We start from the raw sequence: 27,628 nt of genomic DNA, 5'->3' as shown, positions 1-27,628 counted from the left end.
TTTTGTAGCCCTCTGCATGTCCTCAACTTCAGTAGAACCCTCTTTGTTGGCTTCTGCATTTCAGCCCCATAGGTGAGTACAGGTAAGATGCAACTGTTGCAAACTCTCCTCTTGAGTGATACTTGTAAGCTCGCCCAATTTAACAGGTATATCAAGTATAACGATAAAATGGCATGCAACTTGATATAGTTACCGATGTTTTCTGTCTCGAAACATTGCTTCTTGATGCCGGCTAAAATTAAGCATTGTAACAGTTTTTCCTTTTTTATGGAGTGTATAAGCTGCATTGAAATTGTCAAGACATAAATGTAACACTTAAGTATGGTCATATACGTTGTGTCCGGTGCAATTCCGGTTTTGACATGGAAGTCGGTTTTTTGGTGAAATTCAGGGCACCTTCTGGGCCTCATTTTGTGCATCTCGATATAATACTCTTGTGCATCGATATTTACTTGGGGCTCCATCCTGATCGCCTTTTATTTAACAGATGTGTTTTGCCTCTCACTTTGTTGCCTTCATCTCAACACCACTCAGAAGGTTCTCAAGACGTGTGAATTCTTCCCTTACCGTTTTTCAGGTTTTCTGCGTGCCTACTTGGTGGTGTGTGTACTCAGACATACCTCTCATCTTATGATGGTTGATACTACTGCGCAGTGATTCTAACTGCACTTTGGTTTTGCAGCTTAAATGAGTTGAGGCTGACCAATGCTTCATGGCACATGTTTCAGCAGCCTGTTCAGTCTACACAGTCTGCACAAACAGGCATTTTCAATTGCTCTGAGAAGCACATTGATGCAGTCACTATGACTTCGAAGCTACTGCTCAATCATCTAATCACAATTGGTGATGAAGATGAAGCTGACCCATATACTTTCTCTCCAGTGTACCCGAACGATGAAGAAGTGACAAAAGGCTGTCACTAAACTTCAAGACCATGCTTATCTTTCTGAGATGTAAAAAAGGAACAGTGATATTTCGTCTTCCTCGGCATGCCTGCTGCGAATTTCATTAAGGTTACTACAAACCAATGGTGAAGGAATTATAGGAAGCACTTCAAAATGCATGCTACTCTTCATAACTCCTAGATTTTCAAGAGTTCCAGTTTCATTGTAAACAGCAGTGGCAACAGTTGACAATAAACTAGATCCTTTTTTGTTAGTCATGCTTGAAGTGGTAATGATGCGATAGACAGTTTTATATGGTATAAAGTGGGACAATTCATCTCTTCTTTCAGACAGCTTTGTTGAAGTGCGGTCATAGAGGGTCCGAGAAAAGAACGGCCCGATCCAGCGATGAGCATAGCCATGCTAACAGTTCAGTAGTCTTCAAAACCGGCCCACAGCAGTGACTATACTTTGAAAACCTACGAGTGAGACTATAAAAGTATCCATTACCCAATGGAGTATTTTATGATGTATGGCTGTAGCAACCATGCAGCACAGTGTCATGCCACGGCCACTCGATGGAAGCGCACTGGGTGCGGCCTACTACGTCGCGCCGCCGTCAATGGGCAAGCGCGTCCTTGGGAAGTTTACAGTTGCGCCCGCTATTTCTGCTGTGGGCGCCACTGTTCGGGGACACGTCGCCGGGGTCGCCGGCTCTGAGCGCGCGGTTTGCTTCCTTTCTGAGCGCGTTCACCTCGCGTCTGCGTGGTAAACGCAAACTTTTTTGTGCACGCGTGTGCAAGCACGTTAACGTTGATACTGGATGCGTTTGTTTTTTAAGGACGAAAGCCGTTCTATGCCAATGGAACAAAAATCTATGCGTAGAAGCTGGGCCTGTTATCTGTGCTTCGCATCTGTGCACTGGTGTGCCAGTCGCAAAAGCGGACGTGCAAGGAGGGAGATTAAGAATGAAAATCATTGATGGTGATAGGTAATCAATAAAAGTTATAGACATTGATAGAGATAATGACTAATGCTGAAAACTAATAATGGTTAATAATGACTAAAATCATTTGTAATGACCAGTATATCAAACTACGACATGTAATGACCGCAATTGATTAGAAATGAGTAAAAGTGCTTAGCAATGTGTGGTAATGACTATAATAGCTAGGCATGACTCATCATTACGGTTAATGACAACGAAATGATCAATATGTGAAACGACATGTAATGACCACTGCTGAATCTAAATGAAAACCTTCTTAGTTATAAGTGATAAGGGCTACAATGACTACGCAGGCAGACTCATCATGACAGAGAAACGACCAATATATCAAACGACGGCTTGAAATGACGAACTGTGGCAAACGATGAGAGGCAAATGATAGGAGAAGGGTAGGCTTTCGCCGTCCTGCGCTTAAGAAACGTCTAAGAGACCCTCTAATTTTATCTGCTGAGCTCGCTTCAGGCAGACAGCAGCGAGGAGTAGAAATGCACTCGCTTCCGATGAAATGAAAGCGGCGCTGCGGTTAAAAAGTCCAGATGCTGAAGCATAATGCCCTATCAGCTGCCATTGAATTTACTACAAGGGACAGCAGATTGGACTTGTTGGTGATTAATTATAGGTTAACCGTGCAAACAACGCGACGGGAACACAGGAGAAGAAGACGGCATAACCGCGCTAGTTGTGTCGTCCTCTTTACCTGTGTTCCCGTCACGTTGATTAACCTATTTAGTGACCAGGGAACTGGTTAGTGAACTAGGATTTTTAACTATGTGTTGTGAAGCAGATGAACACGATGAGGTAGCACCAGAAGCTTTTCTCGCAGGTTATGTTGCGAGGACATATCAGAAAAAGCTACAAAGGTTTTTTTTTTATATATATATAAGCTGCAATTTGTTCTAAATTTTGCAGCGCTAGTCTGAGTGGCCTTGCAAGTAAAGGAGCCTGTGCATACAACATTTGTTTATACTGTTGAGACTGTTTGAGCCGATGCGATAAAACGAAAAGCCACGTTCCACAGAAAATCCGGCGCCCGCCTGTCGGCGGACAGTCGGAAAAAAACCTTTGTGGTAAGAGGCACTTTAGTTGGTGATATGGCCAGACACCTTTGGCGCAATGAGAACACATGACATGTTCAAAAGTGCCGATATGGCCAGGCACCTTTGGCGCAATGAGAACACATGACATGTTCAATGTGGCAGGAGCTGCCAAACCAGAGAGAATCAATAAGATGTAAGGGTGAAATGGGAATTATTGAAAGCGGGAGGACCCTTAAATCCCAAGTCAAGCACACTATACTCCTATAGGGCACGTTCGTACGGCTGCGGTAAAGAGGGGCTTTATATAGCTATGTGTAGGGTGCTATTTCACATAATGCGGTGGCTTAAGGCTGCATTCTAATGATATGAGACAGAGGCATTAATTACGGGATACGGTGAATAAGCAGGTAGCAAAGTGCGGGCACTCTAACGAGGCTCCTCAAGGAGACTTAAGAACCCCAAGATTTGTTTATCACTAACAGGCTGTTGCTTAATTTATGCGATATTTGGTAATGATTTTGAGGCGACATGTCAGTCGAGCAAGAGCCTGTTGCAGGAAATATAGTCAACTGGACCAGTTACAGGTTAATGAAAACCAAGGACAATGGAGTCTTGATATACCCCGCCACGGAAGTAATCAAGCTTTGTCAGCTTACGCGCACCTTCATTAACAGGATGATGAAGTCTGAAGAGGTCCGGTAAAGTAGCAAGCTGTGTAAACTTTTGGTTTCATCATTGTTTTCTCACTGTACACAGTACCTGCAGCTAATCTATAAAAACAATGATCGTGCCCATGCTAAGGCGCTATGCAAGATATCTTTAAGTTGCTGCCCCCACTGATAGTGAGCTGGGCTGGAAATGTCAACCCAACAGTGGAGCGATGTGTATGGCTATGGCATAAACCTCTCTCAAGAAAGGTTTTCCGTCTGCGATTGGTAATTTTCTTCCTTTTATTGCGTGGCCATTAAATAAGCGTACTTGGCTGCTTGCTGAATCTCGGCTGCAGTTGCGCTCTGATGCGTGAACATTCTTGTGATCAAAGCTAATAGTTTCACAACAGCAACACTTGATGCGCGTTCTTCCATTGAAAATTACGAACCAGCAAAATTGTATGGGTTTGCGAGCAGCCAATAAAAATATTATTAAAACGTTCGGCGCATATATGTAGCACCTTGAGGCAGACCGGCTCTATCAAGCGCGCTTACTTTGTCCGGTCATGCAAAATGCGGGAAGCCATGACGGATAGCGTTCTAGGGTACAAAGTTTAAGGTCTCCAACTGAGTAGAAGATCCCAGGTTATCATCTAGATTTAACCTAATAAACATCTTCATATTGCACCGTAAAATTTGTCACAATGAGATAGAAAGGTTGGTTACATGCCGCATTTTCACAGAGCTTGCTCATAGTAGGACATTTTTTTATTGGATAGCGCTGGCAGCTTAGAACAGGTTGACATCAATTTGTGTATAAAAGCTGTATGCAGGAATGAGTAAATGGTATGAAAATGACACACGGAATTCGCGACACAGTTAAGTGGTTATGCATTAGGCTACCATGGCAGCTGAACAGCTTCGAATTGTTCACAGCCGGGTCACAATTTAATGTGACGAACAACTGGATCCGATGAAACATCACGGTAATGCGAGCTCTCCATTCGAATGGTCTTCAACCACCGTGACTAAGTTTTTCAGGGTACACTCCAGTGTACATCCTTGCCGAGCGAGCGCTAAGTGCTGACATGGTCACACTAGACATGACAGTATATACTAATTCTTGTTGCCAAATTGTGTCAAACGGAGCTCTTATATCCTTAAAATAAAGCACTTCTACCACGCCTACGCCTCGCTCAAAGCGCAGCCAGGCGCAGCTCTCTGCGCGCGGCTGTCCCCGAACGGTGGCGCCGCGACGGTGGCGACTGGAAGTAGGCACCTCCCGCCAGTTTCAGGCGATGTAGCAGGCCGCACCTAGTGCGCTTCAATCGAGCGGCCGTGGTCATGCTCAGATCCTCTCAGAATTTTTCTATATAATTTCTATACAGTTTACAGGATTTAACACCTCAAAGCAACTCTGGCTATGGAGATGCTGTAGTGGAGGCCTTTGGATAATTTAAACTCTCCGGGGTTCTCAATGTAGATGGCTTTCATTTAATGCGACTGCTTTAAAGGTCCCATTCGGTGTGAAGGTCGGCATCTGCGTGATTAACATTTAGAATGGTCAAGTTGCACAATTAGGAGTGATTAATAAAAGAGAAATTGGACCGTAAAGCAGCGGAATCAAAATCTCTGATCCTTTGCTTGCAAGTCAGACACACTACCTCTACTCCAGCATGCCACATTTGTTTTACTGGGTCAGGAAGCACAACACAATGACAACAAACATGACGGCAAAAAGAAAGGTGCATCAGAAGACCCTCTCTAACCGTAGGGATCCTTCAGTTCTATTACGTCATACCCTTAAGGTGACCTTGAGCACTCCCCAAGTTGTTTAGTACTTCCATTGCTTCATAATTCACTACGTGTTGTTCTTGTAGAATGGTTCCACATCATCTAATGCCACATGTGTTCAAGGTTGTACTACTATCAGTGAAAAAGCTGCAGTGAAATGTCTATAGAGTATATCCACCTTCATTTTTTCTTTTGTCATCATGGAATTTTCTTCTGTGAACGATGCTAGTAAAGGTGCGAAATTACATGCTTGTAAGTATTAACTGTGCATATAGTGCACTAATACCTAGCCATTTTCTTCCGGCAACTCTGTGTTTTCTTTGGTGCCTACCATAGTACTACGTCGTGTATTGGGCAACTTCCTAACTTTATTTCAAGCTGATATAGAAAACCTAGATGGGTTCAACTCCGCTGAACAGAATGCGGAGCAAAAGCTTTGACTTTGGGTGACCATGTGTTGCATAGAACACAACCGGTGTTCTGTCGATCACTTCAAAGCTCACCGTCATTCTATTCAGAACCTACTTTCATGCTCTGTGCGTGCAATGCTGGTGGACACTTTCCTGGTCCACTCGATCAGCTCTCCGTGGCAGCGCGTGCATGCGCAGTGCAGAAATAATTCTTCCCCTGGGATGCCGCTACCCTCCTCCTCCTCTCTGTGGCGAGCACCACGCACCTGATGAGTGACTGAGTGACCCATGGTGTGTTTGCGCATGTGTAGTGAGGCTGCATAACAAGGGACGTGACGTCACGAGTCGGCGCAGTGGTGGAGGCCGGCACAGCTGGTTGCTATGGTTACGGCACTTATGCAGCTGTGGCCTCAGACAGGGACGGTGAAACTCGCTTCTATTAGCCTAGTGTAGCTTTCGCTAAAAGACGGTTCCTCAGGTATATGGCTACATACAATGTCCTCGCTCGAAAATTTACAAGTGCCAACTATATGAAAAAACGTTGGGGAAAATTATGGACTCGCAGGAAAAGTAGACCTGAATAAATTGAAGGCATCCTTTGCACGCTTTCTTGCAGTTTTCCTTATAAAATATACGTCTGATGTTCATTCCTAACCTTTTGTTGAAAGTTACATAATGCTCTCCATGCTCTTCAGTTCGCTGTCCATGTTCGTAAATGCACCCACTTCAGTGGCCAGATTATAAGGTCACTTGTCTGTTCAGCCTGAATTGGTGAAAGTTAGATTTCAGCTACAGCAGCAAAGTTTAGATGGAGACGATGCAGAAAGTGCTTGTATACTGTGCTATATGTCAGTGCATGTTAAAATACACCTATATATGCCACTTAAAAAAGAAGAAACATACTTTAACAAAAAAAAAAAGAAACATACTATACTGTAAGATAAATGTGAGAGGTCTACAGGCACCTCTTTTTAATTGCTATATTCGTGTCCTTTTGTGGCATATGATGACGGCTGTGATATTTAGCACACAGCCATGCTTTTATAACTGCATGACTGCCCGTTGGCGCCGCTTGCAAAGAAGCAGTGATGCTATTTATTACCCAGGGTGACCTCTATATGAAATAATGAGAAGCCACTATTGTTCACTTATTTAAACATGCGCCAGCAGGTCGTTTCGGTCGATAATCATAAGCCTAGCTCCCTTCTCATTGAATGTGGTGTCCCGCAAGGTAGCCTTCTTGGACCGTTCCTCTTTAATGTATATGCTAACGACCTTCCGAGCATAGCTTATCATACAAGTTGTATTCAGTACGCTGACGACACAAGTTTTTTTCTTAGGGGATCCTCTGCCGATGAACTAATCAATAGTGCAAATCTGGTTCTTTGTGCTCTCCACAAATGGTCCACAGCTAATGGCTTGGTAGTTAACTCTAACAAGACCAAAGCAGTCTTTTTTCGTCCCCTTAGCCAGGATATTACAGTAAACAGTACTCTGCATCTAGAAAATAACATTATTGAAATTGTAGACAAGTTCAAATCACTCGGTATTGTATTCGACTCTCGCATGAGGTGGTCTGACCATATAATGTATATTGAAAGCAAGCTCACTAGATCTGTTGGTTTTCTCTCGAGACTGCGCAACGAATTTTCCTCAAAGCATAAGCTCCTTATTTATCACGCTTTAATTCAATCTCACATAAACTACTGTCACCTCGTTTGGGGTACAACATCCAAAACAAATCTAAACATCATACTCGGTCTCCAAAAGAAGGCAATTAGACTGATCGCTGGTGCATGCTACACTGCCCATACAGAAACATTATTTCCGAAATATAGGATTCATCGTGTGCATGCCATGTTTGAGTATCGTCTACTTCACTGCCTTAAATTGTCACCTCAATGCTTAACTGACTTCTTGAAGAATATATCTGGACTTAAGCCTTACGAGAAACCCTTTCACACCAGAAGTAAACAAATATGGGACGTTCCTCGAACGAGGACGTTATATGGTAACTAGAGCCTTCGTTTTACTTTACCATGCATATTAAATCATTATAGCATACACAACCCAAACATCTTTACCGCGTCAATTAAGGACTTTAAGCTATATTTTATCAATTCCGCACTGTCTCTCTGTACTTTCCGTTCCTTGCCTTAAACATTATTACAAGAATAGTCACTTCATTTTCATTACGTTCTGCCATATTTCGTGCATACTGTTACACTATTGAGGATCGTTAATTTACTGTGCTGTTTTTTAACTTGCTGTTTCATTTGTATATATGTGCTCTTTCTGTGCTTCAAAATTTTCATGTTATATATGTATATCTTCGCCTTAACGTCACACGTCCTGTTGCTCTGCCATTACTGGGCCTCGGGCATCTCTCAAGCTATCGCTGTAGCTTTTCGCCCGAGGCCCATAAAATTTTTTTTTCAATTTTTTTTCAATTCAATTTTCAATTTTCAATGGTGTGGGCACTCTCTCTGGCACATCACAACTTTAATTTTCAATTTCATGAAAGATGAGTGACTCTGCTAACTGACGCATTGAAACATTCTGCAAGCATCGTCTGGACACATATCTGTGAGAATTCTGGAACTAATATTTATATTGTGAAAAATATTTATAGCTGGCAGTGTGAGTGGCAGTAAGAACAAATGAGGGCCCGCATAAGTTGTCTGCATTTGCTGTGGGTGCAGAAGGCAAGAATACTTTTTTTTTTTTCTTCCAAGCCTTTACCTTTTCACAGGCAATGGTGCATTGCATAATACTGAGGTCATAAATCAGCGAGGTGCTTTTATGATGATGGAAATGCAACATGTTGATGGACATTTGTTTCTCAAAAGAATGTGGCATAAGAGCACCATGTAGGCATAATGAATAAATGTCAACAAGAGAAAACCTTTGATGACGTGCTGTTCTGACGGACTTGCCCCTTTATGGCTGGCTAGCATACATATATGCATGCAAGAATTCTCACTTTCAAGTTTTAAATGAATTTTTACTTCCATAATCTCATTTCTGCAAGTTAATTGTTTTGGCGTACTTGGCTCTTGGTCCGTCCGCAGTAGCATATGTGGCAGAAATGTGCGCTTGCTGTCATTATGGACGCATATACGCTTTAAGCGATCTTGAATATTTGGGGGCCGGGTTTTAAATAATTTCTATGCAAAATCTACTACCCCATTCGAGCTGAAATGACGTTCACAAAGTAGCAAAATATGGCCTGCGTTATAAGTGATTCAACATCGGTACTTACCTAGATTATTCGGAATCGACTGAAAACTGCTCTCGGCGGCGTGCACAATTTTCGCAGAAGCGAGTCGAGAAGCTGCGGTGACATGGTGCGCCATTTGTCGAGCGGCGAGGCAACCGCCATCTCCGGCAAGGCTGTTGGTGCCGTTGGCACGCTTGCTTTGAAGGTGCAGATCGTTTGCTCGTTAAAAGTAATGCCATAAGGAAGGGTCACCACTTCTCTTATTTAAAGCCGTAGTGGAAATGCTACATCAGCAGCATTAGAAACAATAATAAATAACTCGTCGCTTGCTCTTCCGCTATGATTCCGGTGCCGTCAATTTCTGGTCCAATCGGTTGGATCATTTTCGATGGTTCAACGTCCGCAAGCTGCTTTTGGGCTATGAAAGAAATCTTAGTGGAAACACCCGAGACTTTAACACGCACTTACATCGAACAATACTCAGGCGTTCATGCCGAAGTGCTTGCTGTAGGTACCTCAAAGTGTCCTCCGGCAGCGTCAATACATATATTTGCAATCTTTCTTCACATGCTAGGGAATCCACCCAGTTGCGGAAACTTCTGGCATAATGAGCAGGAGCTCGATATGTCCTGCTGAAATATGCAGATCTCCTTCTGCATATGTAGTTCTTCCAGCTCTGGCAGAACCTTCTGCTGCAGCATTTCCAAATATGATTCGGTATGCATTCACGGTGTCCTCAAAATAAAAAGGCCCACTGAGCCCCTCGCGCCACAATTCACACCAAACCAATGATATGTGGGGTCTTGTCGTTCGTGAAAAAAAAAAAAAAAAAAAAAAAAAAACGAGAATTGATTTTGCCCAAAACCGTGTGTTCTCTTTGTTGATTTTTCCATCCAGGTGAAAAATGGCTTCATCAGTGAATAATAAAAAAAGTTAAGATGTCCCTGGTCTTGAGTTATTCTTTGCTGTTCCGAGTGGCAAAATTCAAGCCGACGGTCTCTGTCGTCTTCTGAGAGCGCTTGCACGTTTTGCATATTGTACGAATAGAAGCCCTTGCGTTTCATCGCGCGACTTGCCGTTGACAGGCTCACTTCGAACAACAGCGCAGCGCGCGTACAGGACATATCAGCTGCGGGTCCGACGAAAATGCACCCTCAAGGGCATCTGCAATGCTGCGATGTGTTTCCCTTTTATCACTTTTTTCTTTCTTTTTAAGACAGCCTCTTTTTTCGAACTTTTTCTTCCATCTTAGCAGTGACCTTCCGGAGGGAGGGCGATGGCGAAATTTTACCTTGAATGTGCGCACGCAGCGAACTGACCCGGACAGCTGACCCGGACAAGCCACGACACAGCTGCCGCCTTCTATCGCTGAAAATGAACGCATATCTCTGCTGCACACAATGCGTTATAGGGCGAACACACAAAAAGTTCGATCTTCCCTCGGGATGAGAACAGAACAAGAGTCGTCATAACAGACCAACAGCTCGATAGCAGACGGCACCGGAATCATAGCGGAAGAGCAGGCGACGAGTTGATATTTATTATTGTTTCTAATCCTGCTGATGTAGCATTTCCACTACGGTTTTTAATAAGAGAAGTAGCGACTCTTCCTTATGGCATTACTTTAAACGAGCAGACGATCTGCACCTTCGAAGCAAGCGCGCAAACGGCACCAATGGCCTTGCCAGAGCACGGCCGGTCTCGAGGGAGAGAGCGCGCGAAACGCGCTCTCCCTCGAGACCGGCAGTGGCCAGAGATGGCCGCTGGACAGATGCCGCATCATGTCACCGCAGCTTCTCGACTCGGTTCTGCGAAAATTGTGCACGCCGCCGAGAGCAGTTTTCCGTCGATTCCAGAAAACCTAAATAAGTACCGATGTTGAATCACTTATCAGATAACGTAAACCATATTTTGCTACTTTGTGAACGTTATTTCAGCTCGAATGGGGTAGTAGATTTTGCATACGTATTTTTTTTTTAAACCCGGCCCCCAAATATTCAAGACCCTGTATTTATAGCGCTTCTCTTTATTCGTATTTTTATTGTGCCTGCCTCGATTAAGCATATAGGCATGCAATGATTTCGACACATGAACAGCGTTCTTCTTCAGTGCGCGCGTTCGTCTCCGCGCGCCTGTGCGACTCGATTTAACAATTGTTGAGATATGGAGGTAGACACAATCCTGACGGAAGTGAACGCATCCATTTCGATTAAGAGGGTACTCCTAAAAGGCAGAACCATATGAAATACATATGCGCTCTTTATTAATATTATAGTGAACTAGAATATACTATAATTAATATCCAGGGCAGGATAGTCGCTGCCCTGACGGAAGGACGGACGCAAATGTGCGGTCACGACGCTGAAAATGCATATCTTAAACACGTTCCATGCAATGCAAACTATCATGAGAGTTGTGGCCCGCAATCGGAACTTCGTTTGGCGCTGCAAAAAAAAAATAAATAAATAAATAAAATAGCGTACAGTCAGTTTGTTTAAGTGCTCGTCTTTTGCAGGGCACATTGTGAAAGCAGACGCCACCCGTCCGCACGTCCGCACAGCGAAGTAGCGAAGGGCCGCCCAAACCTACGGCGTTGTGAGATCTGCCTGTGCATCGGCAATGGTGAGTGAGAACGTCTTTCTATGAGCGGCACGGCATAGAGGCACGGTGGCACTGTCAGATGGTAACGCAATAGATAGCATCTTCGGTTAAAGAATGGGTGCGTTTATCGCAGTGCTAAACATCCCGGTTTCTTTTTGCGCTCAGCTTGGCAGGCTCTAGACCATTTCGCGCTTAAATAGTTCTGCAAATGTCTAGTCGCAAATACAAATCATTTTGCCCTGCATGGTTAAACGCAACAGCGCTGATAGGCACGTTTTCTCTTCCGCCCCGTCTGCCAGCGCAGAGGTGGGTGCATTTTACTTTCCCAAAGGTAGTAGCTTGGTATGTATGATGCATTTGGAAATGGTTTGTCTCTCTAAGTGGTTAAACGCCTGCATTAGCTACGATTTCACAGAGCGTGGGTACCACAGACGTAATTGTGCCATTGCACTGCACCCAATGAAAATTAACCAAGGTTATGTGTTCTGCCGTGTGACAATCGTTTGGTTTGCAGTGTAAAGACATCCGCGCACCGTCCGCCGAACATCTGCGTGTCGGCCCCCGTTCCGGAGACAGTTTGAATTCACAGCTCTTGGCCTGCGCTGACGTCTCAATAGTGGTAGGTCACTAAATTTCTAGATGAGATAATGCGAGCAAGGTCCCAGTTATGACGTAGGGTGCTACTGTCTGTGTTGAAATTCTTTCTAGTTGTCCCAGCACCTAAATCCATGCTTGCCTCGCCACACGTGTTTCCTTTTGTTTGCTTTATTTTAGTGCCAACCATGCCATATAACAACTGCTCGTAGCGCAATGATTGGTCACTACACTGTCAGGCGTTATTACTTGAACGTAGTCGTTTTGAATTGACCTTGGTCATTTCTTGAGCGGCTGTTACCGCTATTACCTTCATGTAAAAAAAAAAAAAAAGAAAACGTTGGTACGTCAGCGTTGCCACATGCTGGAAAAAATTATCCGATGGCATCGCCGCCGACCATTTGAAGCATCTCAGCACCCAAAAATTGAGATTGTGCCTCTGGCTGGTGGTAGTTGGCCGGTGACAAACACCAAGACCCTTGAACCCTGATTTTGAAGCCCTGCAGCCTCTAAATGTTACAAAGGCATGGCTTTATCATGTGCCAGTTGCCAGATAACATAAGGCTGTCCATTAATAAGTCAGAGGTGCAGTGGTACTCCTGGCCTCGTATCCCTTTCGCTCATGGAACTCGGCAGATGTGTGATTCCTTGGCAAGTTGTGGGATGTCACGAGATCAGGTAGCCCAGCCGAATTGGAAGGAGCTCCTGCCTGTTTGGGCAGCTCGTTTCATATATAAGGGTGAGGTGGGCATCATACACATGGAACTCGGCTGTTAGTGCCATCTAGATGGTGCATTGAGTGCTCTCATTATGGCCACTCCTTCCTTTCAGGCTTGTGCAGATCCCTGGAAGCTACCACTACCAGCATGCTTTATTCATGTACCAAGGAAATCCCCAGTGCAGGTTAGTGGAGGAAGGCCATCACCCTTTGTTCCAGCTTTAGGTTTTGGGGGCGATGTTTGAGAGCTCTAATCTGAGAATGTGCGTGAGCTAAGTAAGGATGGAAATAATGGCCGGAGGATGCTTCACATTGCATTCTTTGTTGCTGTTGTTGTTGAATTCTTATTAGCACTGTGTTCCGAGCCTGTTTGATCAGATGTGAAAAACACTCTGGTATTGACGTCGATGCCTTGGTTCAAGGCGTTAAAATTTGTGGAACTAATTCCTCTGACGCAAAAATTGGGTCAGAATGGAAATTGCAGCATGGGCAAATGTTTTTCTGTACTTGCTATGGATGTAATGTAGAAGGCTATTACTCTGTCTTGTGTGTGGTCAAGGGAAGAAACGTTGTGCTTCACAGTGCTTGTTGCCGGCAGCATTTAGTGCATCCTAATATTTTCCATCGCACAAAGTGCTGTACAGTAAGCTATGGGGCTGCACTTCACCCTGTAAGCCCATCTTTTTAAAATCACAAAATGTGTGTTTAGATGTGATGCTGACAACTTTGGAAATTTTTTCTCTTAGTAGTAATTGGTTCCCTAGGCACCTTCTGGCTGTGTTGATGTTTGACAGCTAAAGACGCACTTATTGCCTAGAAAATTGAATTTCAGTATTATGGCGGGAGAGGCTCAAGCACGGACCAGTCGATCTAAAGAAATTACATTTCGCCCCATTACAAAGGCCATGTTCACAATGAAAGTAAGTGAAGGTAGGTTATATATGTTTCATGGTAAGGCATAAGCAGCGGGACTATATCGGGAGTAGATTGCTTTCGTTATGGTTAAGTGAGTCTAGACATGAAAAGATTTTCATTATGGTCAAGTGAGTTTAGACATGAAAATATTCCAAGTAAAGCCTTGTCGTCTTATTCTTTTTTTTTTTTTCTTTTCTAATTATTTTCGTCCCATCCCTGTCGATGTCATGGCACTTGGAGACAGCATGTTCAGCCTGTGCATTGTTTGCTACGCGCTTGTTCCTGGCATTATTCTGGTGCTGCTGCAATCTTTTTTGCAAATCTCTCGTTGTGAACATACCTGGTCTGACAGGCTTCCGTCAAACCCTTGATTTCAATATTACTTCTTTTACAATTGTGCAAGGCTGAAATATCGAGTATAAAGTTAAAAATGCAGAAAAAGCAATTCAAGATACCGTAAAACCTCATTAATTTGAACTCAACTGGACCAGGAAAGAAAGTGTTAATTATCCAATGTTCTAATTATCGTATGGCCTAGAAGAAACTGACAAGAACCATTTGCATTACGGTACTGTATTTACTCTCGTGACAATCGTATGGCCTAGAAGAAACTGACAAGAATCATTTGCATTGCGGTACTGTATTTACTCTCGTGACAATCCCCTAGCATAATCAGGGCACCCCCAAGTTTTGGCACTGAGAATTTGAAAAAAACAATATAGTCGTTAGCACATCCCAGTCTCATGCCACTACGCATTTCTTGGCTGTCCGTCAAGATGCTGCGCAGCGATAACATAACATCATGTTGTGTTTACCTTTCAGGAGGGATGAGGGGGGGGTAGACAACTTGGCAGAATGCCAGGCTGGTCCGGTTGTGCAAACCTCACTCACAGTATGTTTGCTTTATCGTGCCTTATTTGGGATAGGGGCTCTGCACGCTTTGCAGACATGCTTTTTTCATTCCGTCATCATTCTTTCTACCCTGGAAGCTTATTGAATCTCCTTTCATTGCTTCTGTAAAGTGGGCTTTATTTGGGAAGCCAGTGACACGATGGAAAAAAAATGTGAAAATGAAATCCAAAATCCTTTGTACCAAATGTGTGTTGGCTTACAATGATGATGATGATGCCTCAGCACACTTACTGTGCGCAGCGCCCTTAATTGGTGACTGGTGGCAGCCTAAGTACATTCTAGGCACTGTAGCAGCACCTCCATCATTATTGATTAAGACCAGTCCGAGCCCGATCCAAAGAAGCTGTGGCTGGCTGAATAAGTAGAGGTGTGTGTGTGCCGTGTTAGTGTGGACTACTGGCTGCAGCGTCCTTGGAGCACTGCTGGATATTCGGCGGCGGTTCATAACGGTTGCAGCGTCCCCCTTTGGACATTAAAACATTGAATGCGCCCGAGGTATGAGGTCAGCACGGCTGGCACCCTGCTCTCAGAGACAATGCCATCCATTTAGCCCAGACCTAAGTTGTGGCCGCGCTGAACAATGCAGTCAGGAGGCGTCCAACGAAAAGCCATTTATTGGAACTTGCCAGCGTGCATCTTGGCCTACCTCTGTTGTGGCGAAACGGGCATCCTCACACGGGTTGCTTGTAAACAACTCTGTGGCCACTTTTTATTCATTACTTTATTTCATGGTTCCCTTCTAGTTCAATATATTCAGGTTTGTCACTATTACTTTGGTGTTCTGTGATGTATCATATCCCCATAGAGCAAGCAAGCAGCGACTACAAGGGGAACGGTCGCACGGTTAATGCAAAGATAGAACATCTAGGAACTAACTTTATCTTCTTCTGTGCTAACGATTTTATGGTGGCTATGCTAATGATGATATGGTGACACATAGTGCTATCTAATGATAAATATGAGTTTCGGGCTCCAGAATACAAGTTTTTTGTTGCTCTCTGGAGGCAGATGCAGGTGTTACACGAAAGGATATGCTTTCACAATTGCTGGCTGTTCCAGGCAAGGTAAACGCCACACTTAGTTGGCTTCATTATTTGCCTTGCCTAGTCGCTATATTTGAGAACAAAATTGGCGTGTACAAGGGGAGAGAAGTTAGTTTTTCGCAAGTGTATCGTCACAGGTTTCGATTTCAGTGTCATTCCATTGGCATCATCAGTTGCAGGAGATGCAAATGGGGCTACTCACGACTAAAGCATATTGTTAAATCAAAAGCCGAAACTAACTATTCAACAACTGAAAAAGAATGTGTCGCTGTAGTTTGAGCACATACTATGTTCACAGCCTGTCTATATGGACACCCATTTCAGGTGGTTACTGACTACCACTCTATACGTTGGCCCAACACTAAGAGACTCTTTAGGGCGACGCACAGTGGGTCCTTAGTTTATAAGTCCGGTCACAGACACACCGATTACACTTCTCCATAGGATCAGCACCTGCAGGTCAAGGCAACACGAATGAAGGTGCCTTTCTAGGTGCATTGAGAGCGCGGTCGATGTGGCAGCGCGGCAGAGACTCGACAGTGAACTTCGCGAAGTAATCGGCCATCTGGAAGGCCAAAAAAGCACCATTTCATGCGTCCTGTAGCGCGTGCTACCCGCTTTACTCCTCCAGAACATCTTTTTAAACAAAAGGAACTCTGCAATGAGTGTGAGGTCCTGGCTAATCGTTCTGGCTCACCTACATGATGAAATTATGGATGCTGAAGATGGGTCGCTCAGGAGCGAGCGGTATCTTTTGAGCGGCTCTTTCAAAAGAGCAGGTGAGTGGCGGCTCAGTAAAAATGAGCGGACGGCTCTTTTGGTGAGCCGGCTCTCTCATTTTGTGATCCGATTCGTGCCAAACGGTTCCTTGAGAGTCTGATCTTCTCGGTGCAACTTAAGTGCCATCTATTAGCGATGCGAGAAAGCAACTGCCGTCCCGCATGGCCTCCGAAATCACCCCCACGTGGCCATGCCTCCCGCCTTTCTTCGCGAACATCTGCTTGCATTCCCTCGCCTTCGGCTGCCTTTTGAGCCGCTCTTTCAAAAGTTGAAAGAGCGAGAATGAGCGGTGGTCGCTCTCTTGGAGAGCCATTGCTCAGCGAGTGGTCAGGAATCATGAGCGGTGGTTCTTTTGGAGAGCCACTCATTCAGTGAGCTGTCAGGAACCGTGAGCGGTGGTTCTTTTGGAGAGCTGCTCATTCAGTAAGCCGTCAGGAACCGTGAGTGGCGGTTCTTTTGGAAAGCTGTCGTTCAGTGAGCCTTCGGGAACTGTCCTGCCAGAGTCTGGTCTTCTACTTGTTGCGACTTCAGTGCCATCTATTAGCAGCACGAGAAAGCAACTCCAGTGGGCAGGCATGAGTGGAATCAAGGTGGCATATAAAGGTGGCATATATATATGTCTGCCATTTGCACAATCCTCCGCACGCTGCTGGCTACTGTCAATCGGAGCATGGTTGGCTGCTTCGTCGCTGTGTCGAGGCTCCGCGCCGGCTACCTCTCAGCGCAGTGCTGCATGCATGCTTCAGGTGGCCGTCGCCGGTTCTGTGCTTCTTTTGTTTTGCTTTCCATGCTTGCGATACAAAGTTTTCTCAAGCTGCATTACAACAAGACGAAGGTCGAATGCACAGTCCCTTCTGCAGCCAGCCCTGCAGAAAAAGAAAATGCAGTTCGGCCACGAACAAACAGCACCGACTGCAGCATATCGTATGCTCTAAAAGGGGAACAGGTGCCTTGAAAAATTAAAACGACACCTCACAGCATGAATTTCAAGCGATGAGGCTTGAAGTAGGCACAAAATGAGTGAATGGATGAAATACGGTCTGCGCATGCATGTAGCGGCAAAAACAAAAAGGTTGGAACAAGTTTGAGCTAAGGGCCCGGGGAAGAAACTTGATGCCAGGTAGAAAGAAAGCAATGGGAGAAGCCGAGGAGCTGAGAGCCATAGGCCTTGAGAAAAAGTGCCACAAAGTTGAACAATAGAGTTATACGAAAAACGAATCAGCTAGAGAAAGCAAAAAAAGGGGGGGGGGGGTGCCAAAAAGCGCAATTTAGAAAAATTAAAAAGGACTAAGCCTAACGCAGACCTGATTGAATAAAAGATGCATTTACATTATACTTCAGGCTCCTCCTGAATTCATTGTCTTGGGAAACATAAGAAGGACCTCAAATCAGTTAACCTGATTTCTCTATATTTATAATTCACCATGTCTGTCTATATTGTCACTATCTATCGTATTTACATGCATAACGCTCGCACTTTTTCACGGAAAATTGATGCTTGGGGGGTGCGATAATTATGCGGGGAAAATTTTCGAGCACATGTTTTGGAGTGCTAAAAGCAAATTTAAATAGATGTGAATCGGGATTCTTAGGTCAGCTATTGTAAATATAGCCAAAACGTTACATTCAAGCAGAACTTACCTTTGTTATAAAAGTACAGGGTCGCCAAAAGCACGAATTGCTAAAGCACTTTATTTGCCGCACACAGCCGCATCATCACTCCCCGCGTTTCGTGGTATAATGTTCCCAGCAGACCACAAAACTCTACTCTTGATCGACGACTTGACCCGAGTCCGTGTCGAAACTGCAATCGCTGTCTCCAGTAGCGTACTACACAGAACTCGTTGACGCCGAAGTGCCTGCTGGCAGAGTGGTTGCTATGCTGTAGCCCGTACTCGAAAGCTTTCAGCTTAAAAGCAGCTGTATAACTTGCATGCCACCCCATTGCAGTGCGGCACCAAGAACACTGTAGATGGTGGAACAGAGCAAGTAGCACGGACGGAACGAAGGAACAATGACAACGAAATTCCAAGACATCTCACTAAATGGCGACAACTACGGGCATCATGGAGTTAAAAAAAAAGCATAACCTACGATAATGATTTACCCGAGCACGCTGTCGCCGCCTGGTAGTGCGTGCACACAACGAGGCCAGCTAGGTTCTGTGGTGCTTCAAAGATGATGCTTGCTACTACTAGCAGATGACTCTCGCGGTGTTAATAATGGTGGTGCGATGATTATGCAAGGAAAAAAAAAATTCCAATTTTTGACGCCCTATGTTGGGAGTGTGAGCATTACACGAGTGCGAGCATTAAGCGAGTAAATACAGTATATTTATTAACAGTCAGTCCACATGAGATTTTGTGCTATTTTTAAAGATTGATGGCCCCTAGTAATTATTACGGATAAATCTGGAGGGGTGTGGTGCATGATGGTCAATGTTGCTCAGGTAATTTTGAAAAAAAAGGGTAAGAAATGAACAAAATCCTCTTGAGGAATGGGTGCATCTCCAGTAAATATAGCGGACTTGTAAAAGGAAGTTGCTGTTTACTGGGATTTTGTAGTCGCCACGAACAGAGATAGAATGGAGACGCGAATATTTTACACTTTGTTGAATTTCGAGAGGTCGAACGGCCATGGATCAACGAACGAGAGAGAGAGAGAGAGACAGAGCTGTGTTTCTCTCTCCAATAGACCTCTGCTTGCTCCTGAGCAAAACAGATATAAGTGAGCCGGCTCACTTCAGTGAGCTGAGCCGTTCTGAGCTGCTCACTAAAGTGAGCCGCTTTGCCCATCTCTAATGGAAGCCTGTTGGGTCATTATGACCCAACATCTAGACAATTGGGGTATAGTCAAACACTTGCACGAATTCGCTCTAAGTACTGCTTACCCCAATTAGCTAGGACTCTTCGCTACATATACTCAGAACCTCCACCAGAATGTTGCGGGTTCGTCCGGCGACCCGAGACGCCAGACAAGAACAAAACCAGGGCGTTCTCATGCAGGAGGCTTTAACAGGAGCTGAAGCCAGGCAAAATGGCAGCGGCCAAGATCGCGCGCACTTTGCGCGATCTTCGCCGATCTGCCCTGTGCAGGCAGAGGCAAGTATAGTTATTTATTCACCTCAATATAATGAAGCCCTACTTGCAGCCGAAAATTTTGTTGCGTAGAGATTCCCATGTTCTAGCTGTCCAAATGAAGTAGCAGGTTAGTGGAACACTGGTAGTAGATGGGGACTTGTAAATTATAAATTCAGGTAATAAGCCAGCAATTCTAGCAATAATAGCGTTAACAAGGGTGCCGGATATTTTGTACATCAGGAGGATAACGTGATAGCAAAGGGACAAAAACATATCATTTTTCTTCATGTAAGCAAAGAGCGAGCGCATCGCCTGCGTCGGCGCGGCTACCTTTGCATGGCAATCTTTTGTTCAGGCCTTACGTACACGTACCTTATTTACACCCGTAATGAACTTGCCTCCCACTTTTGCCGCCAACAAATTAAAAAGAAACGCTAGTCATTAGCACTTTTCTCCATTGACTTCTTGGCAGGGCACTAGGATTTTGCGCCGCGCAGCGAGAACTTCATGGCATGCTTTGTCCCAGTGGTGGGGTGGGGGGGTGGGGGGGGGGGGGGGGGGGGGGAATTGGCAGAGTGCTAGTGGCTTTGACAAGTGTGCTGGCAGTGGCTTGCTTGGCTGGTCTAGTTTCTGACTGGCTTCCATTTATAACGCAGAGATTGGGGTGGGCGTTGTCCGCTGCCACAAAATCATTGGAACGTGTTTAGCAGCAAATGCCTTTTGAAGCGCACGATGCTAAAAGCCGGCGTCATGATTGCAGCTGACCCCGCATGCTATCCTTGACGACTGATGGGTGGAAGTACGGACAACTGTTGATAAAGTTGCTGCTGATACATGCATGTGATGCGTGAGGACTTCGTTAAATTGAAAGTGCGGCATAAAATTACTTTGCTAAATAGCAAAAAGTACATGGTTTTCAATAGAGCATTGATTGGGAAATAAAAATAACTGCGTTACATCGCAATTTTCATTACTGTGAGGTTCAATATACAGAGGTTTGACTGTACTTGAGCTGGCCAAATTTTGCTCAAGGTGTTGACACCCTTTAGCATTCTAATCTGTGCAGTTTCCTTACTTTCCCTTTCTTTTGAGAGCACTGTAGGAAGATGGTACATTCATCCTTGCTTTACTTCCTGAACCTGCAGTCTCTTCTAGCCTAAGAATGTGAAATTTTCTCTCCCGTGCAGGAGGGGAGGATGACGCTGCCACACAGTGCAGCATCCTTGTGGCCGCCCATTCCACGATGTGTGCCTTCGAGGTTGTGTCGAAGCCATCACAATGCACCATGGAGGTGATGTCCCAAAGTACACAGACTGCCGGGTCCCAGGGCACAGAGACTGCTGTCCAGACGACAGAGCCTCAGTTTGAAAAAGGTTCGCATTTTTTTTTTCTGTAGTATTTTTCTTTCTTTTTTCAGACATGACATATTAAATGGTGTACAGTTTAAACATGGATACAACAGATTCTAAGAAAGTTTTGAATTTTTCGTTAAATGTTTGCTTGCATCCAGTTGTGCTGTTGCATGGCCAAACTCGGGCAACGGCACGCTCTTTACGACCTGTGCACAGGGGGTGTTACTGAATGAGAACTAAATAGAGTTACTGAATGAACAGACGTGTCTTATACACCAGTGCAACTCATGCATGATTTCTTTTTAGAAACCCGCCGTCTGCAGGATATGCGGTTTGTGTGACTTGTGACCAGATTTAGTGTGTAAACTCAAGGTCTCCTACTCGGGCAGGCCATATATCACTCATGGTGTTGGTCTCCCTTTAGTGCTTGTCATAACATAGTGTATGCAAAGTTTTTTCTCTTCTGGGCTTCCACTCCTCATTCTCCTTCATGTCCTTGTAACGGGGTGAAGTTTTCTCATGCAGGAGGGGAGGATGCAGCCACGCACTGCAACGTGCTTATGGCCACCCAGTCCACAATGTGTGCTCTCACAGTGGCATCGACGTCGTCACAGTGTACCGTGAAGACGGTGTCCCAAAGTGCGCAGACTGTGGAGAGTGCAAAGACCGTTTATCAGTCAATGCGTCATCTGACCGAAGAAAGAGGTGAGCACACTTATATATGCTTGCTCTTTTGTTGTAGACATGAGGTGGGAAAATGACGAAGTTTGAAAAACTTCGATGGAGCAAAATCGAGAGAAAAAATCTGCTTTCATGCGAAAACTTGCAAAGCACTGTGCAGAACGTAAGACAAAATGATAAGAATAGTCACCAACAGATTTTTCGGATGCCCTATTTTTCGGACCTGCCGGTTATTCGGACTCTGCGGCAATCTCGCACGCTCCATAGGGTCGGCGTGTAACGTCGATAAAAATTTCGAAATTTGAAAGTTTTCTCGTTCGATTTTACAGGCCTTTCGATTGACTGCAAGCCAAAAGCTATGAAAAATTGCCACAAAATCGCTGTCATTTTGTTTCTCTGCTACCTTGAACCCTGGTTGCATGCATTCTCAGTATAGCAGGTGCCGCTAGCATCATACTTATGCAAGGTGTCAACTTGCAGCAAGCCTACACACGCCCGTCAGGCCTCATTTCGCAGTTAATTTTTCCGTCCGCCGCGCCGCCATCTGACGGAAGTGGAGCGGCAGAGTCAAGGATACAAGCGTTGAAATATTCTAGTAAATTTTGCCCTACGTTAAGATTTTCAGATTTCAGAGGTCTTGTTTGGTAACAAACTTATATTCGAATTTGCAGAGGCCAGATTTGAGTGGATGGCTGCAAATTGCAGCTCATGTGCTAAATGTCCAGATTGAACGTGTTGCTGCATTTCATGAGTGTGTTCCAGCATCAAACACGCTGTTTTTGTTTTTATTATTTAAACTTGAATGGACAGTCTGCTGACTTTCAACAGTTTTTTTTTCTTGCGTCATTCGAAAGTTTCGTCCCCAATTAACAAATACCTGGCTGTGAAGCTGAGAAACTGCAGAAAAGTATTAAACCATACAGTAATCTCATTTTCTTAGCTGCATGCACCACGACACTCGGTATAAGTGTACTATTTCTGTGCAACTCTTTGAACATGGTTGTCGAACTACCTAAGTGGCATGCAGAACATATGGTAAATAAGAGGTACAGAAATAAGAGGTACAGAATAAGAGGTACAGAATAAGAGGTACAGAATAAGAGGTACAGAAACTACAGTTGAGAGTACTAAAATAACTTGAAATGGAATGAGATTAATAAATGAATTAAATAAACCCAGTGCATACCTGCCAACTCTGCCGTTTCAAACGGGAGACTCCCATTTTTTTCACTGCGCCTTCCAATTGTACGGTCACTAGATAAATCTCCTGAAAAGTTGCCTCAGCCTGTAAGGAAATAATTTTTGCAAAAAATATTGGCGCACAACATCATTGGCCAGCAGCAAGCTGAAGCAAAATCAAAGCAAAAGCCAGGTGCTGGTTTGGCAGGCCTTTCCTTTGGTGCATCGTTGCCATCGCTTGCTATCGTTGCAATTGTGTGTGTAGGCTTAGCTAGTCTGCGGTCCACTGTGTGACGACTGACTTTCCTGTGTTCTTCGCGCCATCGTGGCGCTTTCAAAGCCCAAAAAGAAATATTTGCAGAAGTTTTTGAGATCATAGGCTTCTTAATTTCTTTGCTTTGTGACTTCGAGAAAAGGCAAACATTTTGCATTTTCCGCAGTGTGTGTATAGGATGCCAGTGTGTAATGGCGGCAAAGGCCACTTGAACAGCACGTTTCCGCAGTGAAGCAAGTGAGCAATGTTCGGGCCACTGAGCAGCCGGGGAACATTACAAACTTTCTGCAGAAGGACCGAAAAAAGTGTGATACGTGCGGAGTGCATTTTTACAGGGTTCCTAATCAAACATGACCTGCCACTAAGTGTCGGTGACCACGTTTGACCTCTTCTACGAAAAATGTTTCCGCGGCATGAGCAAGCAACGCAGTATAGATGCGGACGCACCAAGATGACCGCAGTTGTGGGGAAATTTCCTCAGACTTGCTAAGCACGATGTTAAACATCCTGAAACACTGTGCTTTCGCTGTTGCTGAGGACAGTAGCAATGACGCTGCCGCACAGAACTCGCAGATCGAAAGTAGGTTACTGAACCTTCAAGAACTTGACGGCGTCACGCCAGTCTTAAAGGAAGCGCAAGAAAACTTAGCCGTTGTTGGTTGCCCGTGCCATCTGATTAATCTGGCTGTCGAGAAATGAGCCGCATGCTTATCAGCCAAGTTCGACAGTGTCCTTGTTGATGTATTTTATTACTTGGAAAAAAGTGCTAAAAGTGAAGTCAAATTTTTCAAATTTGAGGGCGTGCACAACGTGGAGGTGCGGAAAATTTAGAAGCATGCTCTAACCAGTTGGTAGTCTTTAGGCTAGTGCCTGACTAGAATGCTTGACCAGCGGAAACATCCAATCAATTTTTTCTTGAATGAGGTAAAAAGTAAAGAAGCGATGCCCATCCTTTTTAGATCCCTATCATATTTCTCAAAGGCCCACATCATCAGGAGGGGAAAATCTCGATGGCACCAGTCACAAGCATAAAGCAACAACTGAGAAGAAAGATGTACTGCCTGCAAAAAAATCCGAAGCTTTATCTGAAACTGCAAGAGAAGCTGCTTTATCTCGTGAAGAAAGACTGCTTTATTTTTTTACATGTAACGCAAAGTTGGCTTTCGAATATTTTCGGTTTGTTTTACTGCATCTCCTTATGGAGCTTTCGGCTAGGTTTGCGCTTCCAGCTGCTGTAACTGTAAAGGCTGCTGCTTCGCCGCTTGAAGTTCTACATCAAGATATTAACCGTCAGAAAAGAGACGATGACCGGTTAATCAAACGTTGCACTCAGTGTTGGTAGAGAAAGTTCATTTGAATGATTCGACAGAAGTCTTCACTTTTGCGCGCAGTTACTACAGCACTGCATGCGACTACATCAGGCACAAATTTCCCTTTGAGAACCCAACTGTGAAGCACACTAAAATTGCCAACTTAAAACTTCTTTCTAAAGCATCTCTCTCAAGTCTTTGTTATATTTTTGTTCAGAGTTTCCCTCAGCTGCTGCCTCAAGAATGCTGTTAATCTGCGGAAGATGCTTTGGGTGCTGTGGAAGCTGAGTTTGCTGTGCTGCAGGCTTACAATCTTCCGCACATTCTGAACGAGGAAAGGTGTGATGTGCACAGTGGGCCAAAGTTGGGGAAATTCAAAACTGATAGAAAACTCCTGTTTCACCGAGTTGAGAAGGTGGCACTATATTATATATATATAAATATATATATATATTTTCGCGTAATACCGCATAGAATCCTCAGCACAGTGGGGAAAACAAGAAATGAATTCCATGAGTCGATGTGCAACACAACGCTCAAACGTTTGCTGCTGGTGAAGGGCCGCAAGCAGTCTGAGCCATGCTTTTGAACAAAACTACTGTGATTAATTCTTGAAGCTTGCAAAATCTTATCTCCGCGAAATCCTTGCGGAAGGACTCTTCAGGCACTACATGAAAAGTTAACGCTGCTTACACCCTCCTCCCTTTTCCGTGTTCTGAATAAAATGTGATTTTTGATCTCGACGGGGTGGCAGGTATGCCAGTGATATCTACCACAGATACAACCATTTTTGCCTGTAGCAGTGCTGCCATGGGCAGCACTGCTACAGGCAAAAATGCACTGCTACAGGCAAAGTGCAGCCATGGGCAGTAGCAGTTTCAACAATTCTCCAAGTACTAAAACTTAATCCGAGCTCATGAAAATTTGTGAACTGTAAATTTTGTTTAAAGGCTGAGGGCTTGTTCTTTTTGCAATGGAGCTACTGATCTGACAAGAATTAGCTTGAAAATTGTGCAAGATTGCTTCTAGATTGTTTGTCACTTAACCAAATGAGCTGTCACAAGTGGACCGCATATCCCTGAAAATTCTCTGCCTTTTGTGATGCAGGCCTGGTCACTGCTGACCTTGAGCATGGTGTGCCACCTGAGGAAAACATGCAGGATGGCAGCGCTCATATGCTGTGCCCTGAGCCAATTCTTTGTGCCACCAGTGGAAACCTCCAAGGTGAAAATGCCATTAAGGAGCTGTACCAGTCCACCCACTGCAGTGTAAGCCTCACAAAAGCAAGCCACACAGAGCCGCTCCTCACCTCTGCCAGTGATCCTGCCCACCAGTGCAGTCACTGTGGCAAGAGCTTTGCACAGAAGAGGTCCTTGTCTTTACACGTTCGCTCCCACACCCACTGCTGTCAACAGACATGCAACTACTGCGGGAAAAGTTTTCCACAGAAGGGCATCCTGCTGCTGCACCTTCGCACCCACATTGGTGAACATCCATACAAATCTAATCGCCCTGAAAATAGCTATTCAAAACAGGAAGGCATTGAGCTACACCATGGCTCATATTCGGGTGAGCATCCCAACAAGTGTGACCTCTGCGGGAAGACCTTTCCACGAAAATCTTCCTTGGACCGACATCTTCACACTCACACGCTTAAGCCTGAACACAAATGTGACCTCTGTGGCAAAAGCTATACTGACAAGCACAGTCTGATAGTACACCTCCACACCCATACTGGTGACAGTCAATACCAGTGTGACAACTGCAGAAAGTGTTTTTCAAGAAAGGATGCCCTGATGTTGCACCTATGCACCTGTACGGGTGTACAGCCACATAAGTGTGACTTGTGTGGTAAAAAGTTTCTTCAGAAAGCCTACCTTAAGATACATCTTCGCACCCACAAAGGCGACAATTCATGCCAATGCGACTGTTGCGGCAAAATCTTTCCAAGCAAGCTTGCCCTGACGCTACACCTTCGCACCCAAGCAGGTGAATGTGCACTCAAGTGTGATCTCTGTGGAAAAACCTTTGCTTGGGAAATCAGCCTGGCAACACACATTCGCACCCACCCAGAAAAGTGCGCATACAAATGTGACCACTGTGGGAAAACGTTTGCTACCAAGTCCATGTTGATCAAACACCTTCGCACCTTCAACAGTGACAGTGCTCACCAATGCAACTGCTGTGGGAAGAGCTTTTCAAGCATGTCTGCCCTGATGGCACATCTTGGCACCCAAGCGGATGAACGCCCACACAGGTGTGATGTCTGTGGAATAAGCTTTGCTGAAGAAATTTTCCTGGCAACGCACCTTCGCTCCCACTCAGGGGTGCTTCAACACAAATGTGACCGCTGTGGAAAGATCTTGGCTAGTAAGCACAACCTAACCAGACACCTTTATACCCACAAGTGACGTGCTGTAACAGTGCACCTCCCGAGGGAAATTTTCACAAAATTTCAGCCAGATGCACAACTTCACACGCACTTCTGTGAGCATTACGAAGGATGGCTGAACACTGGTGAAAGTTTTGTTCATAAGTCACTGGCAAGACACTTGCGATCTATACAATCTATATTACTGGGACCTGTGACAGATGTATAACCTGTGTGTGTGTAGACTACATCTCTGCTGTATTGACAAACTGTGGTTATGAATTACACAAAAATATAATAAAGGCGAGTAGCTGAAAACGGTCTGAATAAATGCATGCTTTTATTTGTAATCAGTTAATTTTCGCTTTCCACGGCAGTGCAAATGTTTTTATAAAGTTTCTCAGAATCTGCCCAGGAAATGAAAGTTTGCCTACTTTGCAAGCCTTTATCTCAAAAAAAGTTTGTGACAGAGTGGCAATAGTTACTATGTTCTCAGCGTGCCTATCTATAAATCTGAAGCATATATTTAACATTTCAATACAGAGATACAATGATGATAATTTAACGAAACAGCAAACAATGAAAATTTCGGAAGTCAATTAAAAGAAATGGGCTTTGATTCTTAAACTTTGTCCACCTATTCTGTACTTCAAGTTTCAAAATCATTTAAAACATTGCCTAATTTTATTGCAGTAGTAATTATGACTTCTATAAGGCCCAGTGCGCTGTGCAGGTCTTAAGATCCTACGACATTGGTGATCGCATACGATTTTTCAATTTTAGCATAACATTGTATGTAGTCATTTATGTTTGG

The 27,628-nt window shown here is 44.5% G+C and overlaps 1 protein-coding gene across 11 annotated transcripts in view; it reads left to right on the top strand.

The window, feature by feature from the left end:
* The window catches only part of LOC146181700 (uncharacterized), a 39,133-nt gene extending 11,946 nt beyond the window's left edge, over window positions 1–27,187 (top strand). Inside the window, exons 1-6 of one of the 11 annotated variants that reach the window (XM_084576703.1) lie at window positions 11,553–11,626; window positions 12,120–12,224; window positions 13,031–13,102; window positions 20,835–21,020; window positions 21,525–21,704; window positions 25,551–27,186. In XM_084576703.1, the coding sequence (XP_084432829.1) occupies window positions 13,066–13,102; window positions 20,835–21,020; window positions 21,525–21,704; window positions 25,551–26,854 (1,707 nt within the window). In that variant the 5' untranslated portion in view covers window positions 11,553–11,626; window positions 12,120–12,224; window positions 13,031–13,065 and the 3' untranslated portion in view covers window positions 26,855–27,186. The other 10 variants (XM_084576702.1, XM_084576701.1, XM_084576700.1 and 7 more) reach the window with 10 other exon arrangements.
* Window positions 27,188–27,628: the final 441 nt, after the last annotated feature.

Source organism: Amblyomma maculatum, chromosome 8 (assembly GCF_055883805.1).
Source record: "Amblyomma maculatum isolate TAMU_Amacu chromosome 8, ASM5588380v1, whole genome shotgun sequence".
NCBI lineage: Eukaryota > Metazoa > Arthropoda > Arachnida > Ixodida > Ixodidae > Amblyomma > Amblyomma maculatum.
Note: the sequence above shows the minus strand (reverse complement) of the source record. Positions and strands in the feature narration are given on the sequence as shown.